A 19,727-nucleotide genomic window follows, 5' to 3' on the forward strand; every position below is an offset into this window, starting at 1 on the left:
AAGCACCTGTGCAAGTAGAACTGGTTTTGTAGGAAAAGGCTGGCTGGTATCTCCCGGTCTACCTGGTGTGGCTCTGCCCACGACAGGGATTGTTTTCCTGAACTTACACAGGTGACAACTCATTCCACTCTGTCTGAAAGCCAATCTCGGCAGCTCCTCTCACGGCCCAAAAAAACCCCAGACAGCGTGGCAAAACTTTGCTCTAATTAAAGGTTTACTTCGTATTGTCTCCACGTTTGTATGGCATTCATAATTCACACTCAGAAACCGCACTGTACACCTGCACAAAGACCCCCCCCCCCCCCCCCCGGAAGCCAATGACCGGAGCCCCACACGGCAGGAGGTACTAAGCCGACGATGCCTGAGGAAATTAACACGCAGGCTGAGGCGCCGTGAGGGGGGGTCCGGCCGCCCGGCTCCTCAGCCCGACCTCCCGGCGGGAACAGCCGGCGGCAGGCCCGGCCCGGCCCGGCCCCGCTAGCGCAGGACAAGACGCCCCTTTCCTTTCGCCTGCCCCGGGGGCGCGGCCGCTGGCGTAGGAGGTGGGGAATGCGCGTTAATTACCGCTGCCCCCGTTGCACAACCTGCCCGTGCCGTCGCTCCCCAGGCGAAGCCCGGCGCGGCTCGGTGCGGGCCGTCCCGTTCCCTCCCGTCCCGTCCCGCCGGCGGAGGAGAGGCCGGGCGAGCCCCGCCCCCTCCCGGCATTCCCCGCGCCGGCTCGGCTCGGCTCGGCTCCGCTCGGCTCGGTGGCTGCACTCGTACCATGGCCGCCTACAGCAAGTACCTCACCGTGCGCCATTCCGCCATCGCCGGCGCCGCCGCCGCCTGCGCGCTCCTCTGCCTGCTCAACAAGCGGCGGGCGGCGGCCCAGCACGGGTGAGTGGGGAGGGCCGGGAGCGACGGGGCCGGGGCCAGGCCTGGGGCGGGAGGGGCGTTGGGGTCCGGCCGCAGCGCGAGCGCTGTGAGGCCGGGGCCGGCGGGAGCTGCGGCCGCCCTCGTCGGCTCTGGGCGTGCCGGAGGGGCAGCCCCGTCCCCGCTGTTACGGGGCGCTGCGGCCGCCGCCCTTCTCCCGGGGAGGTGGCCCCTGCGGAGAGGGGTCAGGCTGCTTCCCCCTCCCGCCTTCCCTGAGGTGCAGTCGGTGCCGCTTGTGCGAGTATCCGGCCACCGCCACCTTCTTACTCAAATTATATGCGTTTTCTCCATTTTCCCGACTGTGAACTCCTAGTAACGAGCAGTTGACTTCTAGGGATGTCCTAGGACGCCCGATCTGCATAGGCAAATAATGGGCCCCAGCTGTCGTTTTAACGCTGCCGTGTGGCAGTCAGGTACACGGATAACAAATTCAAAGAGGTAGTGTCTGGTTATGTTGTCTGGGAGGATGCCTTACTGGTAGACGTGTGCTAGGGTGTGTATTTGTTAATCTATGAAGCACTTGGGTACCATAAAGTGTGGTGGATGAAGAGTATACCTCAGACTCAGTCCTTTGATGATTTTAGTGTGTTTGTGGCTCTAGATTATTGACCATGTGCTGAAGACCCAGTATGTTACACCAGTACAGTTAGATCTTTGTGTAGTCACTGCAAACTTACCCTGGTGCTAAATCTAGATGGTGAAATGGATTTACTCAACAGACTTAAGTAATAATGTACCTGTCATTAGGCAGCAGTCCAGTTTTATTTTACCCAGTTCCTTTCATATACATGATATTTTCAAGAGCTTCATGAAGTCAGGTAACTGTCATATAACATGTCAGAAATTGATATGCTGCTGACAATTCATGCATTTGCTACTTTACATTGTTTGCATGAGAGTATAAACAAGAAGATCACAAACTATTGCTGAGAGTTGCTCTTCTATCAAACTTGTAGGGAGGGATGATATTTTTCAGGTATCTCTGCTTAATTTAGTGAAATACCATTATAAAAAAGGAGAAATGCTATATAGAACATCGTAAAAATGGTGAGCTGGGAGAGTTGCTGACACTGTAGTGCAAGATTTTTCACACTTAGTATATTATAATGGTGTTTGTAAGAAAGAATAGGCCATGCAGATGTTCTGGGAACATCTGCATTTTAATTCAGATCAAGAGTATTGTTTTGAAGTGAATCTCCCAATTGTCCATGTTTACCTTGCTCTGCCTCCAAGGAGTGACTTTAGAGCACGCAAACTAGATTATGTTCAGATCGAAGCATATCTTCAAATGTAGATGCAAGTCCAGCATAGTTTTGAAGTGCATTTAGTATATCCCCACTACTGGTAGCATTCAGTTGATAGGAGCAGGCTAGAACTTGTCCAGAGTAATCTCCCTATCCCTGAAATAAATATAATGTGGGTCCTGGGTTGTCCCCATAAACTGTTTTGTTTGCAAAACTTCTGATGTTGATCTGTAGGACTTGACAGTGACAATGCATCTGTTAGCTTGAGAGTCAACACACTGAAAGTGAGCGTTAGCCTTAATGCTGAAGACTATAGTTGGAGTGTGTCCTTTCAGTATGAATCTTTGATTTTGCTGGGTACAGTGTTAAAAATATGAGACATTCGTATATATTAGGTGGACCAAACAGTACTGCAAGATTAGTGAGAATTGGAAAGTGGAGATAGCTTATGAATTATGTTCCAGCTAATTCAGCAGTTGACTGGAGTTGTGAGAGCCTGACCTGAACTGTCCCTTTTCCTCTATCTGTACTGCAGTCCTTCTGATACCTTGTCCTTTACTTCTGTCATCTTCCTCTCTCAAGCCATTTTGCTTTCTCAAATCTATTAGAAATGCAGTTGCTAAAATAAGTACCATGCTTGCAAACGATTGCTCCACTTGTTCCTGTGTGTTGCTTTACACTTTTGAGTCCCTCCACAGTTTAGGTCTGTCTTACTACTGATACTGTATTGTGGCCATAGATTCCAAACTTGTAACATCCAACATTCGGTTGTTTCAATAATAGCTGTGCTGCTACTTGAATACTATTTTTGAGGATGGGTTTTGCCCATTGGTCTTTGTTCTTCTGTCCATGTTTCTCCGTGGGGCAGACAGGAGCCTTACAGAATGCTACCTATCAAGACTTGGCAGTAGGTAAGCTACATTGCCTATGCCACCAGCCTAGACAAAAGCATCCAGTTATTACCATTGCCTCATCCTCCTTTAGTCTCATTAGTTCATGTATCATTAATTTCTTAATGCTTTGTTGCTAATGTAAATTATAGCATACTTTTGGGAAGTATTGTCATTGTGCCAAATCTTCACATATTCCAGCATACGTGTGCTGGTATATGATGCTGACATATAATAACAAGTGGTAAAGCTTTGTACAGTAATAATAAAAATCTCCAGGGCCTGGTGTACCCTCTAATTTGTGTGTTGTATTTCTCTCTGCCTCTTTGGGAAGAGGGAGAAGTTGGGAAGCGTATGGCTGTCTTAAATCTGTTTACTTATTTCTACGAAGAAGAATTTCACTTGCCAATCTAGATAGTCTGGAAGAGGACTGGTAATACATCTGTTTCTTGAGGCTGAGTAAAATATGGGAGGAATAGTGGTGATTTAGTTTTATATGCGTGAATTCCTTTGTTAACCTTGGTATATAGTGCCTGAAAATGTTGTGTCATGTTAGTGTGAGATGAATTTCAGCTTCTTGAGTTCTGGAGGGTGAAATTCTAGTTTTGATCTTCCTAAGGGCAAAGGTGAATTTGCAGATTTGAATATAAATGGCAAAACACTGGCCTTAACATGCAAGTGAACCATGGAAGTGTTCTAGTGCAACTGTAAACTTTACCTGCAAAACTTTTTACTTCCTCTCATAGTTTATTTAAGAATACACACTTAAGTATACATACTCCTACATACTTCTATGTTCAGAATAAAATAGGCTACTATATCATGTGTTCCTGGAATAACTGTCTGTTTTCTGCTTTATTTTGTGTGCTTTTTTAAAAGTTTTGCTGGAATGTCAGCAATAGTTCAGTATCACTGCTGGCTAAAGTTGAAAAGTAAAATAACATGTTTCAAAAAAAATTAAAAATGTTCTTTCAGCAAATCAAATGTGTTTGTGTAACAAAAGTTATCTCATACAGACTTTTCATATTGAGTGTGTTAATTTTGATATAGAATAATCGGTTATAGAAGTGATAGCAGGAAGGAAAGAGGAGGCAACTTTCACCTACTTTTCTACTGTCAGACAATAGGGGCAAGGTCCAGTACAACTCATTTCAAGTAGTAATGTATGAATAATTAAGCTGTATATGTTATGCTAACTTACCTTAGTAGGTCAAAGATCACTTAATTAGTGCTAGCTGGATTACTCACAGATGTTCTTCTGTAAGAGCTATTGCATCACTCATCAGTTTTGTGGAACTGAGAAGTGGTTATCACTTGCAGTTTACAATATATTTTAACCATCACTTTCTAAAATCCTCCAAAATCGATTGACATAGAACTGTTTGCTTATAGTAACTTGTTAGTGTTCCATGCTACTTCCTTGGAGTAAAGCATGGAAAGAAAAATGCACTGTTTCTCTATTTGAGTTGAGTCCTCAAAAAGTCTGTTTCCTTGGAAAAACTTAATTTCTTCTTGGGAGGGGCGAAGTTGTTATATGTAAATGAAATTATGACTTCAGTTGTACTATTTGGGTTTTTAAGAATTGTAAGAAGTTGTCTTGTTTGAAAAAGTACATTATCCTGCGTATATGATACAGGGAAAACCAATCATGACTTTAATCCATCATGAGCTATTCCTGCAAACAGAAGTGACTCCAGCGTTGATGATCAGTGTCTTGACAGTTGAAAACGTTGATTCCATTTAGGGAAATGACTCGTAAAATCTGTTTTAAAGGCCAGTGGTTCAATTTTTTCCATTATTGAGTATTAGTGAAAGGTTTATAGAGTAGAAAAATGAAGGAAAACCAGCAGAAGTCAGGTCAGTATTCTTTGTACTTTGTCCCCTGACAGTTAAAAAAAAAAAAAAGTTTAATGCTCAAGACTTCATCACTGAGCAAGGTATGAAAAGACTGATTTTTCTTTTTGGAATGGATTTTTCTTTTTTTTCTTTTTTCCCCCCCCAAGTAGTAACATGTATTGAAATAAAACTTCAATCTTCACTATTTTCCTAAATAATGTTTTGCGCTGTAATACTAGTACTGTCTGGTTGTGTGCAAACACAAACAACAAATGTTTCTCTTTTAACAGCTGCTGTTACCAGAGTATAGCAGTTTGTTGCTATGAATTACTACTTTAATTGAACACAAATGATCTCAACCTTACTGACAATGCATGAGTGAGGGTTGTAGTTCATATTTATGTCATATTACAAAAAATTGCCAAAACTGTTCAAGTGCTGAGCTCTTTTTCATCCCCTTGCCTCCTAGCCTTTACATTTCTGCTTTGGTTCACCTAAACATCATAGTTCTTTAAACAAAGACAATAAATCCATATTAATATAAACACTCAAAAAGATGGTAAATGCTGAAATAGGGTTATACAGGATAGTATTGCAAAATGAAAAAAAAGCCTGTAATGTACAGCATGTGTAAAATAAAATGAAGTTCTGTGTTACCTTTCATCCAAAAAAATCTAATACTATGTCTGTTTTATGAGCTTTGTCTGGAATATTAGACATTACTCCCTTAAACAAGAACATTTGCTTAAGATTTGATTGCTTCAGAAAACCTTAAGGGGTATAGCATAAACAAGCTGGATATTGTCTGTTATCCCTCTAGTGAGGATTGTTCCTGAATATCCATGTAGTTTAAAATACTTACACAAGTAGAGAATGAACTTGGATTACTTTCAAAAAGATATTTAACTCATACAGCTTTCTGCTGGAAGAAGGGACTGAGAGGAGTAATAGAAGGTAATTAATGTCAACAGCAAGATTAGGGAAAGGGAATAAACAGAATGGAGTTCGCAGGAAGGATTTGTAATATATGGAAAGGTGACAAAAGATTTTTAGCATCTGCTCCCAGATACACTGGCCTTTCCTGTCATTCAGCTGTGTCCCTTAAAATCCAAGAGGATGCTAGGGTATGGACATTTTAATTTTGTATAAATTGAACTTCTGAAACCCAAGTGTTTGGCATCCCTCCTGTGGAGAGAGAAAAAATGCATAAGAGCAATGTATGCTTGGGTCTTTGGAGGTTAGACATGCCTAAAGCAAGGGGAGAGGCTCATTTGAGTTGAGAGAGGTCAACAGAGTTGTTGACACAGTGTATATCAAATAGGGTTTTACACAGTTCATCTTGGGTGACACATGACCTGTGCGCTTGCCTGTCATTGGGCTTCTCAGCCTTTTTCTTCTGACAGAGTGGAAGTAGATGTTCTGTTTATGTCATCAGCTGGACTGCCCACGAACCTACAGTTTGGCGGTGATTGATACAAGTACGATCAGAAATGATAGACATATGTTCAAACTTGGATGAGCTTTCAAATATAACGCAGAAATTTCAACATAGCAAGTGGCAGTTGTAACTTGAAGCAAGTCATGCATTTTTATTCAGTTTTTGTATATTTAGTTGATTATTTTCTTTTATTAGTTTGCCTCATTTCTTTAGGTTCTGAAGATGTTTGGGTGAGTCTTGCTAGTGTGCTTTGCATGAAGGGAGCTGTTCTAGTCCCCCATGACTGACAAGAAGGGTGAAATTATATTGCTGCAGATTAATGGACTGCTTGAATGTATGTTAAAGCTTTAAAGGGAACCTGTGCTGCTTTGTGAAAAGGTGGCAGGTGTAAAAAAAAAAAAAAAAAAAAAAAAAAAAAAAATCCCCAAACCCCCCCCAAACCTCTATGCAACTACGTTAAAGTAGGTTTATCCTGAATGTGACTGTTCAGTCCACTAGTTGCTGTATGTGCACTAGCATTTAAAAAAAAAACCAAAATAAACAAAAGACAAAACATACAGATAGGATTACTGGAAAATGCATCTAAAATCTAATCTTGTAGAAAAACCTGCCTGTGGCTCAGAAAACCTGTGTTCAGCTGGAGGGTATGGAGACAGGAGAAACCAGATGACTCAGCCCTACTCCTAGCGTTCAGACCTCCTTTGTTTTGGGCCCGGGTAGTTAATTAGTGGTTTCTGGCTTATTAAGTTGCATAAAATGATTGCTGTCTAAGCCAAGATCTAGTGTAAGTGTGTGTAACAGTGTGAAGCTATTTTCTTTTTCACTTTTCAGGGAACTAGCTAGAAGTCTTTTTCCACTGTTATCCATAAGGGAGAGCCATAACTCAGGCCAGAGGACAAGCTTATGGAAAGACTAACAGATCTAAGGTTTTTCTTTACATGTTACTTTGTTATCGAGGTGCAGACTTCTACTGAGACTTACAATTTCTTCTACAACAGTTCTGCTTTGCCTTCTCAAATGTTTGTGGAAAAGTTCCTGAGCTTGAGCAATTCAGAGCCCCAGCTTGCAGTGACATAGCTATCTCTGACCTTCTCAGAGTCCCCTTCTTGGTTGCCTGAATGCATTCCCCTCATTATTTTGGTTATGCTACAACTAGCCACCAACCTGGAGCCAAGAAAATTGTGCTCTTGGTTTCTGTGTGTGCTCAGGGTGTACTGTGTAAATGGGCATGCTTTTGGACTGTGCCCAGGTTTTTGAGTAAGGTTACTGCCCTTGACCTGAAATAACTGTACTGTTGCTCTGTTCCTCTGTGTGGGGTATGCAGTATGAAGCTACATCTACTAATGAGTGTGCTATGAGCAGCACTATGCTATTCTCCTTATAGCTGTTATTTCTTCACACTGTAACAAGATACGTCGTTGCATTCCATCTTTAGTCATTTGAATTGTGTTCTATCTTTACAATGTTGAAGTAGTATCTTGACAGCAAAGCTACCCTGAAAACTGCACGAATAATCATGAACTATTACAAAATAATTATCTTGTGTGTTTTTTTTAAAGCTATGAAAATTGCCCAGTGCCATTCTAGAATGTAAGGTCTGCAAAACACAAATACAAAGGTTGCGTAGAGGTAATAACTCTTTGAAAAGATCCACTAAACCCTGAAACAGATACTCTTCCTTTGCACTAGTTTGAGCAGAAGCTATTAATCCTACTCTACAGAAGGAAGGTAGCATGACCTGAAATTTGTTCCTTTTTTTTTTTTTTTTTTTGCAGTTAAGTACAGCATAACATTTTCAAACCCTTATTTCCTTTTCACCTGTCATTAAACTGGAAGTCTTGCTTATCTCTCTCTTCATCTGCAATCCCTGTTATGCTTAGCTCAATGTAGATTGCTTCCACTGAACTTTGTACTGGAGGGAGACAGGTATTTTTAGAGATAGTAATCCTTTAACTTTTTCCTGTTTGCTGGTAAATACCACAGAACTAGTAGTAGTCCTGAGACCTTTGAATAACTAGACTCAAGGGCCTCTTGGAGGCTTTTCCTAGTTCCTCAAATCACTGTCTTCTTCATTAGTGTTGAGGATAATCCTTTTTGAGTAACCACCATTGTTGCATGTTTCTTTAGAGAGAATAGCTTCTCTGGTACAGAAATAAGAGTTAAACCCAAAGACTGAGTGCTGTGACCAACACTTATTTGGAGACTGAAACTGCATGGTATTACCATCAAGTTTTCTGCCTACCCCCTGTGCTATGCTGCTGGCTTCAAAGTAGGATCAGCTGCCAAATGCCTGTACAAAGTCCTGAAACTATTAGTTTCTTTAAAACATCTTGCTGGTTTTGGCTGATCATGTTTCTCAATGTTGGGGAAGGGTGTTTTGTTGTATTGCCAACTGTCTATTAGGTAAGTACTTGCCTATTTACTTATCTTTAGCAAGTTGCTATTCAGTTACCGTGCATGGGTGAATGAAAAGTTTGGTGTAGTTGTGTCATCCCAGTACTGCTAATACCTTTCTTTGCTTGTTGCATGTATGTTTGCTGTAAAAGCTCTGTGTGGTTAAATAATGTGAATGTGAAGCAGACTACATATGAGATGCAGCTTTTCCTGAAACTTCTTCAGGTGATACATGTCCCATTATATCTCTAGCCTGTTCATGTTTGGTGTTTTTTTTTTTTTTTAAAAAACTAAACTCTTAGAATGATTTAGGAGGTCACTTAATCCAAGTGTCTGCTCAAAGCAGGATCTGCATTCAGACCAGGTTGTTGAGGGCTTTGTGCATTCAGATCTTGAAAACATCCAATGACAGATTCCACCGTCTTTGGACAACTTATTGCAATGCTCTGTTATTGTAATAGTGATTTTTTCTAATTTTTAATTTTTTTTCTCTCTTTATATTCAGCTAGAATCTCCCCAGTCACTTCATCTGTTGCCTCTCTTTCTTGTGCTGTGTGCCCATGTAAAGAGTCTGGCTCCGTCTCCTCAGTGGCCTCTGAGGTAATGGAAAGCTGCTATTAGGTTTTCCCAGTGCTGCTTTTTCTCCAGTATGATCAAGCCCTCTTCCCTCAGCTGCTTCTTACAGAGCCAGTGTTCCATCCTCCTGAGCATCTTGATGGCCCTCTGCTGAACCTGCTCAAGTTCATCAATTTTATTTTTTTTATACTGGGGGTCCAACAACAATCGTAGTATTCCCTGTCATAAATGGTAACCTTGCTAAGGAGTGTCTAAGACATTGCTGTAGTTAAAAGTGACTTTTCATGTACACCTATTGTAGTCACTGAAGTGTTAGTTTGATTTGAGTCTGACTTTAAACACTGTGAGCACAGAGGATCATTTTGAAAGAATGCTTTGTTTTGATTAGCATGAAGGTAGCAGTCAGAGGAAACACCATTAAAATTGATGTAGATTAAACTCATGCTGATCTTTATATTTTATTACCATAGATGGTCACGTGAAGCAGATGAAAGTTGTGGTTTTTTTAATTATTATTATTTTAATAGGACTTAGTCTTTATAGAAGCTCCTTCTCTCCCTGTGCCCAATATAGAGGAAGATTTTTACAGAATTACTTAGTCTAGGTATTCTGGAAGTCTATTCCATAGATTGATCATCTGAATCAGAAGTACTTTGTGTCTCACTCCACATGATTTGTTCTTGGCTTTGTGATCTGCATTGCTGCAGAGGGATTGCTGCATTGGTCATGGTGATCTGTGGATGAAGTTCTGATTTTGAAAGTAGAATTTGACTTACTGATGGCTTTAAAATTTAAGCCTGAGACTGCGGAAGTTTGGAGAAAGACTCGACTAGTGTAATAGTAATACCTGCTGTATATAATTAAGACTTCTAATGTAAAAATTGTAAAGAAACTATGCAGAAACACTTTTTAAGTGTTCTTTTGTCTTGGAATATTCTGTGTTCCTATCCTTATCCAGAACTATTATCCAAATAAATAGATTTGACTCAGTGTTAGAAATATTTTAGTACCATAATTCTTATATTTTTTCTATATATTGTTTGGGTAATGCTTTTCAAAAACCTCACCATCACCACCCCTCCTTGCCTGTGAGGGCATGAAGGAAGCTCAAAAGTGAGAGTCTTCCCATCATCTACTTGCTACTTAATGAATCTGTTATTTCATTACTGTATTGTCAGGTCTTTTTTCATAACTCCCTGGCAGTAAACTTAGTTTCAGTCAAGCATCTTCTATGTGGAAAAACTGAAAAGCAAGCAGACATTGGAGATAAGTTCTAGTAAGTTAAGTAATTCTGCTATACAACTCTGTATTTTATTGGTACAGTAAGAGCTTGGAAGAAAGCTAGCTTTTATATTTCTACAGGTTTTATTATTTCAGAAATAAATTAGAGCAGTTCAATATAAGAGTTTTTGTGTAGTTTTGAGTAAATGTTACTGTATTCATTTGTGCTTGACTCCTGCTTTCAAAATACTCTCAACATGTGTAAACTGTCATGGTTCAGTTTAAAATTGCATTATTATTTTTAAGCTGCAGTTAGGCATTTGTAAATTCAAAAATGTAGTAATTTACTTTCCTGGATAAGATTGTTTTATGGTGTATGCCATACTTTTTTTTTTTCCTTGCCATAAAATCATCTTTCAAATATTTGTTCTTGTAGTCTTACTTTGTCACCGTACCTTGTTTTTGTTTGGTCACCTAAAGCAAGGTCCTGTATTCTCTTAGTATCTGTAATGTAACTCTTGAATTATGTTTGATAAAATCTCATGCTTCAGGGGAACTGATGGCTGGAAGTAAAAAAGCAACCCAAATCCAGTGAAGGACAGTAGAAAAATCTCAGGACTTTCTGATATAGAAGGAAAAGGGGGGAATTAATGATGAACGGTCACTGCACAGTTCTGACCTTGAGGTAGAGAGGGACAGAAATGCGTTCCCTATGGGACACGTTTCACATCACTACTGAATCTAGTGTTATTCCCATTCAGACTGTCTGAAAGTTGTTTTTACTTTGGGATCTTCAATTGTCACAGCCAGTCCAGCTTCAGCCTCAATACACACACTCAGGGAAGGGTTTCATTGTGAGTACCTTGTGATGAAGTGAGAATAACTATACTAAAATTCAAAAGTAGAGCTATTCTGCAATTTCATAGGAGCTGCCTGAATTGTAGTAACATTGATTGAATAAGCATGTGATGAATTGTACTAACCTGAGCTGTATCATAGCTGTTACCACATCACCAAGTCAAGCATGAGTAGTTCTTGAGCTTCAGGGCAGTCCTGTGATAATAAAAAGCACAGTTAACTCAAACTGGAGAGCGATATGTGTGGATAGGGTAATCACTAAAGCTAACATTGCAGTAAAAGGCAGCCCTATGTTTCTATTCCAAGCAGTCCTTGTGCTGTGCTGCTCAACAATGGCCTCTATACCAGAGGATTTATTTGCAGTAGAGAATTTGGACAGCATATAGCACTTACCTTCCTTCACCAGTAAGGCTTGTGATGCTCCAGTGTGAAGTAAATGAGAGGTCTGGAATAATAGAGGGCTTGAATCTCTTCCAAATGTTAGAGCTCTCTGCTGTAACCAGATAGTCTTGTTGCATTCTTGCTGACTAATTGAGGGTGTTATTTAGTCTTTAAATTCAATGAGAATGCAACCACAATTATCACAAAAAAAGGTCTACAATAGTATAATGGAGCCTGGAGTAGTGCCAGTAGGTATCGGACTGAAAAAATGAGACTCTTGAAGGAAAAGTTTTGCAGTAGTCAGCCTGTGGAAGTTTTATTCCAGGCAGAACTATGGCGTGGACTTCTGTTGCAAGTAAAATGCTTTTACTTGTTAAAATAACAATGGTTTACTTTTTTTTTAATAGCAAGAGCAACATTTTTTGGCGCTATGTAGCCCCATTTATTTTTCTGTTTCTAGATAATCCATACTTCACAGATGATTGCTTCAAGGAAGTATTAGTATTATTGAAGTATTAGTCTTGTTTTGAGCTTACATTAATTTTTTTTAGAAAAAGAGAACAAAACATTGTTAAAGTTCTTCGTTAGGTTTTGAATATACAAATACTTGATTTTTATCTCAACCTTCATAAATATAAATTCTAATTAAATGTGAGTTCACAATTAAATAGAAGATCACTATTTCTGAACAGTCCTTTCTCTTTAATGGATAATCAGTTTCAACTCAGTTCCGTAGTTTCAGCTGCTGAATTTCTCAACAGCTGCTGTAGGAAAAAATGTATGAATAAATACATCAAAGGTGTTCAACTGCCAGAATAATTCTGGGCCTCATCTTCTTAATATATTACTATTTTAATGTATTCACTTCTGATCATTTTAAAGCTGAAGTAGTTGTGTATTATGAGTGTTGTGACTTCAAACATTGGCAGGCCTTAAAGCAACAAAGCTAGGAATTATTATAGCATATCTGGAAGAGCAGCATACTTTCATTTTGTATCACAGCAAGTCATGAGTCATCTAGGGAAATGCCCACACAGTTTGATAACAATTTATTCACACCGAAGAATACTGTTTTTCTGCTAGTCCCAAACCAGATGTGATTGGTCTGATCCATACTCAAGGACAACTTCAAAAAATAGGTCAGTCTTTTGTACTTTGAAAAGTTACAAGATGTATTCGGAAGTGTGTTGTACCAGTAGTACATTGCTCCTATGTCACCAGGATGTAGTCTCTAACTAGATTGTTTCTTAGACTTTGCACACTGTTACTATTTCTGCAGACATACTTCCATCATGGCCTGATTAAATGTTATATCTCTTCTGAACTTCTAGTAAGTTATTCTCCCCCAATCTGCCCTCTGCTGCCCTTCAAGTTCTTTGTTCTGTCTTTTGCACAAGTAGTCTTACAAGATTTTTATCTTCTCCTCTCAGGCTTCCATGTCATCCATTACCTTTAATTAAGGTCTTGTTAAACTGGCATCTCTCCCTTCTCACTTTCATGGTCTCCTCCTTCCCTTCTTTTCTCATATTCTTCTGCTACCTTGCCTCTTCCTTCCATAATAATTAAGTTGTTTCTTTTCACTGGTCACTGACATTCATAGTTCTTTCTAGTAATCATAAATTAAAATAGGCATGGTTTCATCCTAGATATTTTCTTTGCAGAGCTTAAAAGCACAAGTGTGAAATGATGTTGTTGATAAAGTTGTGGGATAACTGGTTGTGTGGCAGCCTGCAGTTGATTTGATGTAGGCAGGAGCAGTGCCTTTCATAGTTTCTGCTTCCCTGTAATTTTTTAGGTGCTGTCTCAAAAGTATATGAATACTGTAGTCTTAATGCAGCCTGCTCTCAATGTTTTAGTATGATGGTTGAGAAATAGTAGGTTACGATTTAACATGGTTAGCTGTCCCTTTTAAACTACATAAATGCTTCATGTGCTTATCTGAAGCTTGAATGTTCAGAAAGGAAGAAAAGACAAGCTAGAACTGTCTTATGTCAGCTTGTCTTTCTTAAAAGGAGAGGAAGGAGAATAGTATTGTACTTTTGAATGTTTGTTTAGCAGTAGTCGATAAATACTTTTCCTCTAACTGTTCTGTAAAATGCAAGGGAAGGGAAAAGGGCAGAATAAAAACTAGCTCCCATTTCAGTGCATGCCTTTGCAGGAACTTGGTTTCATAGGATCTGACTTTTTTCCCCTGCAGCACATATTTATGAACAAATAATATTTATATATAGTAAAATGTGTTATTTGAAAGTCAACTGTAATGCAAAACAAATCTGTTTGGCTTATGCAGATGGTGCGAAACATCAAAGTTGGATTGCTTGGATTGCTGAATCTGCTTTCGTGTAGTTTTCATATGTGGTCAGTGGAACCATGTGGCCATGCTTGCAAAGTATATGTGAGAAACGCAAAACACTAGGAGTTCATGGTACAGAAGCCAAGGCAAAGCAAAACTCAGAGACGAAAGAGGGAGGCTTAGTTTCCCTACTGAATGCTGGAAGGAGTAAGGTTTCATTGAAATTGTATAAAAATAGCACTTAAGTTTGACATAAAAGGTAGCCCTGCTGTGAAGACATTGTAAAAAGACATCTTTTGCTTTGAAAGAAATAGATAGGGATATAATCCCAAGCTTTCCTTTTTGTCTCTTCTGTGTAGAGATCAAGACAAAGAAATGTGTGTTAATAACAAGCAAAATACTGTATTTTTTCCTCTACAGTAAAAGAAGTGGAAAACAAGCATTGCAGAACAATGAGGTAATTCTTTCTTTATGTAATATCTTTTTAATAATTTTAAATAATAGTAGGAGTTTTTTTAACTTTAAGTCTCATAATTGTAGTTTCATTTCGGACAGAATGATGGCTATGGTGCAAATGTCATTTGATACTTCCAGACTTGCATTGGTGAAACAAATGGAAGAATCAGGTTAATCAGACGTGGCTGAAGTTTGACTGCATAATGATATGTGCTTGATGGGTGCCATGTGCTTTTTCATCTCTTTGTCCTTTATGAATGTTTTAAGGACTAGTGGTGTAAGTTTGGCTGTATGCATAACAACAAACAGTCGCCTGTAGATTTGGTATGACTTGTATTTGCTTCTTATTTAAAATAACAAAGTATGGAAGAAGGTGCGGAGTCTGGCAATTTCTAAAAAGCACTTCAAACTTCTGGTAGGAGGTTTGTCATTTCCCTGGTCTTTTGTATTTTTGTCAGTTAATTTATTTGAAAATAATATATTATAGGCCTTTAAGTCCAAGTTTTTTGCTTCATTTGCAAATAAAATACGACAGCCCAAAGGACAGAGCCCATGATTAGAAATATTGGGTCATATGATGGTATGAACTCTTCCACGTACTTCCATCTTTGCTGAAAACATAAGAAAAGGCTTCCATTGGATAAATATAAAGGTGTATGCAAGCATCACGTTAGCTTCTAGCCAGGCCTTGACTGCACTGTCTGTCATAAACACTTGTATTCTCCATAATTATACCTATTTGTAAAAATTGTAACTAGCTTTCTTTTAGCCATGTTGGGTATAATTATACTGAATGAGGAATTAATTCTTAAGGAAAAAAACTTCTGGGAAAGAAGATAATGGAATTAACATAAGTGCAACACAGAAGTAGAAATGGGGAAGAGATGAATAGAGAGGAGGAATAGGTTCAGCTCAGACATCAAATATGTTCAGTCAGATACTTCTAGAAATTTCGTACATCAGACGTGCTTGTCATTTCTGTTACAGAAAAGCAATAATGTGTAGCATCATGCTTCATCAGACCTGGACAGTAGTCTTTAGTTCTTGGGATTGCTTGGATTTTTGTGTAAATAATTTTTAACTAAAATACAGCATCCTATCTGGCTAGAATTTTTAACTGTAGTTTGCATTGATATAGTTTTTTGAAAAGGGCAGGACTATAGTTGACTGCATCCCATGAAAAATGGGTGTAGGCTCATTCACAAAGTGTTTAGACTAAATCTGTGTTTGCAAATTGCAAGCTTGCACTTGTTGCCCATCATGTTGCATATGTAAACAGTAGTGAAGAGATTAAGTTGGGCTCCTTGTGCAAGTTTTCTAGAAGCGTGTTGCGCTGTTTTTTAGAAGTAAAGGAATAATAAATTGTGGTTTCACTTGAAACAAGTTTGGGCTGTACAGTCAAGCTTAAACCATTGATGGTCTAGACAAATGATGGAAGGCATCTTTAAAAGTACTGGCTGATGGTGTTTTCTAGGGACAAGCAATGTTAAGAGATGGCAGATTGCGTTATAACTTGTAATTGGATGTTTTAATGCTGTGATCTGCATTGTTTGTGTATCACTTTTAACACAGATTTGAAATAAATACTATTTTGTATCATGGCAGCTACTTCCTATTGTAATTTGTTTTGATAGCTTTGTTCTCTTAGGATTTCTGTTAGATGTGAGGGCATACGCTCCCGATTCTTACATTTCATTTAACTTGTGTGAGCAAGTCTGAAATTGGAGGGAAATATTGCAAATGCTGCAGAAGGAAGGTAGTTGTAAATAACTTGTATAGGGAAAATATCACATGAACATTTAAATAATACATTACCGAGAAAATCTCACTTTTCTTGTTTTACTTGTTCTATATGCAGCCAAAAGAGGGAAAGAAGGAGCGAGCAATGGTGGACAGAGTGTTTATTGCAAGAATATGTCGAATCCTGAAAATAATGGTACCTAGAACACTTTGTAAAGAGGTAAGAATTGCCTTCAGTCACAAATAGAAATGAGCACTTTTAGAGTCAAGTTTTCTTTTGTAATTATATCAGAATTTAAACAAAAGCATATACTTTACTTGAATAGGACTAAATTGTACTACATGTTTTAAAATAGCACGATATTAATATAAAAATCTACATGTATGTTCAGTTATTAGATCACTAAAAAGTTGCATTCTGGTTTCAATTACAAGATAAGCCATTTGCTGTCAGCTAATACCTACTGTCTGTAGCATATCTTTTAAAAGGGCATCCAGGTTTTGCTTGATTTGATGCAAGGTAGTATGCTTCTCTGTGCACATGCTTCCTGTCTTTAAATAGCATGCTGTTCATCCATAATTTTGTTTTTGTAACATATCTAGGCCAACCCTTATTAGAAAGTGAATTTGTCAAAAAGTCTGTTAGCATCATTTCAGGAAAGCTATGCAGGCTAGAGTTTAGCAAGATAAAATTGTTTGCCTCAGCATCTTTCTCATGCTTTCCAGGACACTTAAATTTTTCTAAAAGAGCATTAGCTGAGCTCAGAACTTAAGCAATGAACGTATTAGGACTTCAGCACAGGTCAGGCACAAAAGCAATGAATTCCAATATATAGAATGTAGAGCAAACGTGGCAGCCAGCTAGCCTGGATGAACAGGGACCTTTGACAGTTCATTTTCAAAAAGGATGTACATGGAAGGTAGAAGCATGGATGGGAGTGCCTCTGAGAGTCCTGACAGAGCTGGCCTCCATCATCTTCAAAAGGTCATGGCCATCAGAAGAGGTTACTGATAATCCCCCAAAACCCAAACATCACTCCCATCTTCGAAAACAAGTATACTGGGAGCTATAGGCTCTCAGCCTCACCAGATTCCTAGTAAGGCTGTGAGCAAATCCTCATGGAAGCTAACTTAGGCCACATGAAGGACAAAAAGGTGATTGCAAACAGCCAGCCTGGATTTATGAATTGCAGATCACACCTTACTGACCTGATTGCTTTCAGTGATGAGATGACTGGCTGTGTGGATAAGGGGAGAACATAGGATGTTGAATACTTTGATTTTTAGCGAGGCCTTGAGACTAAGGTCTCCCCTAGGATGTTGATAGCCAAACTGAATTGGCTGGATGAGTGGACAGTGGATGAAAAACTGGCTGGACTGTTGGGCTTAAAGGTTTTTGATCAATGACACAAGGTCTGACTGGTGACTGGTTACTAGTGGCCCTGTTTTGAGTGGGGACTTGGAGTAGGTGGCCTTCAGAGGTCCCTTACAACCTATATGACCCTATGCTTATAGCAGAAAGGTGTCTCAGAATAGCAGTAAATTCTTTATTCCTGCAGTCCTTCATCTTATAGGATGTGTCCAGGATATCTATCAACCAAATACAGCTTTTTAAAAGACAAACTTTCTCCATAAAAATGTAATCAGTATTTTATTAAAAATATTGTATGCTAATGTGTTTCCTGCAAAGTAAGCAAATGTTAGATTAGCTGGGGGCAGTAGGGTAATAATTTTCTGTTAGATATGGTTGGACCAGTTGCTAGAAAAGAGTGGTGAATTTTATCCATTGTTTAACTGTTACACTTCTATTTTTGTACTAGACAGGTTATTTGCTGCTTATTGCTGTGATGCTGGTAGTCCGCACGTATTGTGATATTTGGATGATTCAAAATGGAACAGTCATTGAAAGGTATCTATAAACTTGTTATTTTTAAACATTCTTTCTCAGGTTTAACAGAGAAGGTAGTCTGTCAGAACACATTCAGACATTTTATAGCTTGCTTATTTATATAAAACAGTTGGAAAACTGATTTAATTGCAATTTGGTGGGGGAGAATCCCTATATTTTTTAAAAGAAAAAAAATTAAATTTCAATCAACTGTTTTTCTGCTGTTGGACATGATTTTATTTTTTTTTAACCAAAACTTACTTACTTATGAGTTCTTTTGGTCACCTTTTGTACACTGAAGACTAAATCTGATGTTGATCTGAATGTCCAAGAGGGCACTTCAGAATAGCGGCATAGTGGTTCTATGTCATAGGCTCAGACATATTGCTTGGATATTAGTACTGTTACTTCTTCCTACTGAGCTGTTTGCTCTTTAGATTAATAAACACAATGCTTTCAGTCTTACTGTTTTAGAAAGTGTATTCTAGACGTCTGATTATTCTTGTTGCTCTTGTTGCTAATTGATGGAAGTCAGAATTTGTCTTGAAGTGTGAATTCAGAATGATATTGTATTTTAGGAGAGACTTTCAGTGCTTTGTAGAATGGAGGGACTGCTTTGTTTCTCTCTTACGAGAATCTAGGAAAGCAAAGAAGGAAAGGAACTGGCATTCTGTGACCGTGAATGCAGTTACTGTAGGAACAGAAGGGAGATAATTGCTTAGTCTGTCACTTACCACTTAACTTAAAGAAGTCTGTCATACTTGATCCTACAGCTGATACTACAGATTTCCTCGATGATTTGGGTTGTTTTTTTTTTCCTCTGTGTGGTCCACTGAGAATTTATCCACTTAAGACATGCTAGTTTGTACTTTCTTGTTTCTCTTGTAACTGACTCTTAGCTGGTGGTCATTTACAGTGCTATCATTGGCCGCAGCAGAAAAGACTTCAAGAGATACTTGTTCAACTTCATCGCCGCAATGCCTGCTGTAAGTGCTTTTCTTGTGCTGGCCTTTTAGTAGAAGATGCTTTAAATGTAAACTCAGAATTTGAGAAAAAGATCTCAAGTAAGTGTCATAAAACCCATGAAAATGAGTTGGTTTACGTGCAGGTCTGTATTAAGATGCATGTAACTTTCTGGCTCCAGTGTGTGCATTATCAGCATGTTTCCTTATTGATTGCCTCTGTTTTTCTGGCAGATATGTCTAGGTTTTCAGGTTGGTTTTGTTGATGGAAACTTTGACTGATAGCTTAATACGCCATCTGTAGTACTGCATAGTAACATCTTATGGATTGGATGATGTTTCAACATTGTAGGTTTGGGATTCTTTTGATGCCATTGAAGATGAAGATTCCTTTTTAGTAATTAATTTTTGTATTTCTTACAGCTTCTTCTGAGATTTGTTATATTTTTTTTCCACCCTTTAACTTTCCTTCACCTTGTCAACATCTCTGACCTGCACCAGATAAAAATAATTCTTACTACCTAATAGATAATGTGCCTGGTGTACAATAGATTTAGAAACGAATTGATCATAAGGTAGTGGTTGTCAAATGGTGACTCTCTTCTAGAGCTTATCAGAAGAGCTGAAGATATGCTATA

General features: G+C 38.9%; 1 protein-coding gene across 1 annotated transcript in view; it reads left to right on the forward strand.

Moving 5' to 3' along the window:
• The first annotated feature begins 689 nt into the window (after positions 1–689).
• The window catches only part of ABCD3 (ATP binding cassette subfamily D member 3), a 32,672-nt gene continuing 13,634 nt past the window's right edge, over positions 690–19,727 (forward strand). Inside the window, exons 1-5 of the mRNA XM_074876550.1 lie at positions 690–876; positions 14,464–14,500; positions 16,358–16,459; positions 18,060–18,148; positions 19,044–19,113. Coding sequence (XP_074732651.1) covers positions 764–876; positions 14,464–14,500; positions 16,358–16,459; positions 18,060–18,148; positions 19,044–19,113 — 411 coding nt within the window. The 5' untranslated portion in view covers positions 690–763. The remainder of the gene's footprint in view (positions 877–14,463; positions 14,501–16,357; positions 16,460–18,059; positions 18,149–19,043; positions 19,114–19,727) is intronic.

Source organism: Strix uralensis, chromosome 8 (assembly GCF_047716275.1).
Source record: "Strix uralensis isolate ZFMK-TIS-50842 chromosome 8, bStrUra1, whole genome shotgun sequence".
NCBI classification, from domain to species: domain Eukaryota; kingdom Metazoa; phylum Chordata; class Aves; order Strigiformes; family Strigidae; genus Strix; species Strix uralensis.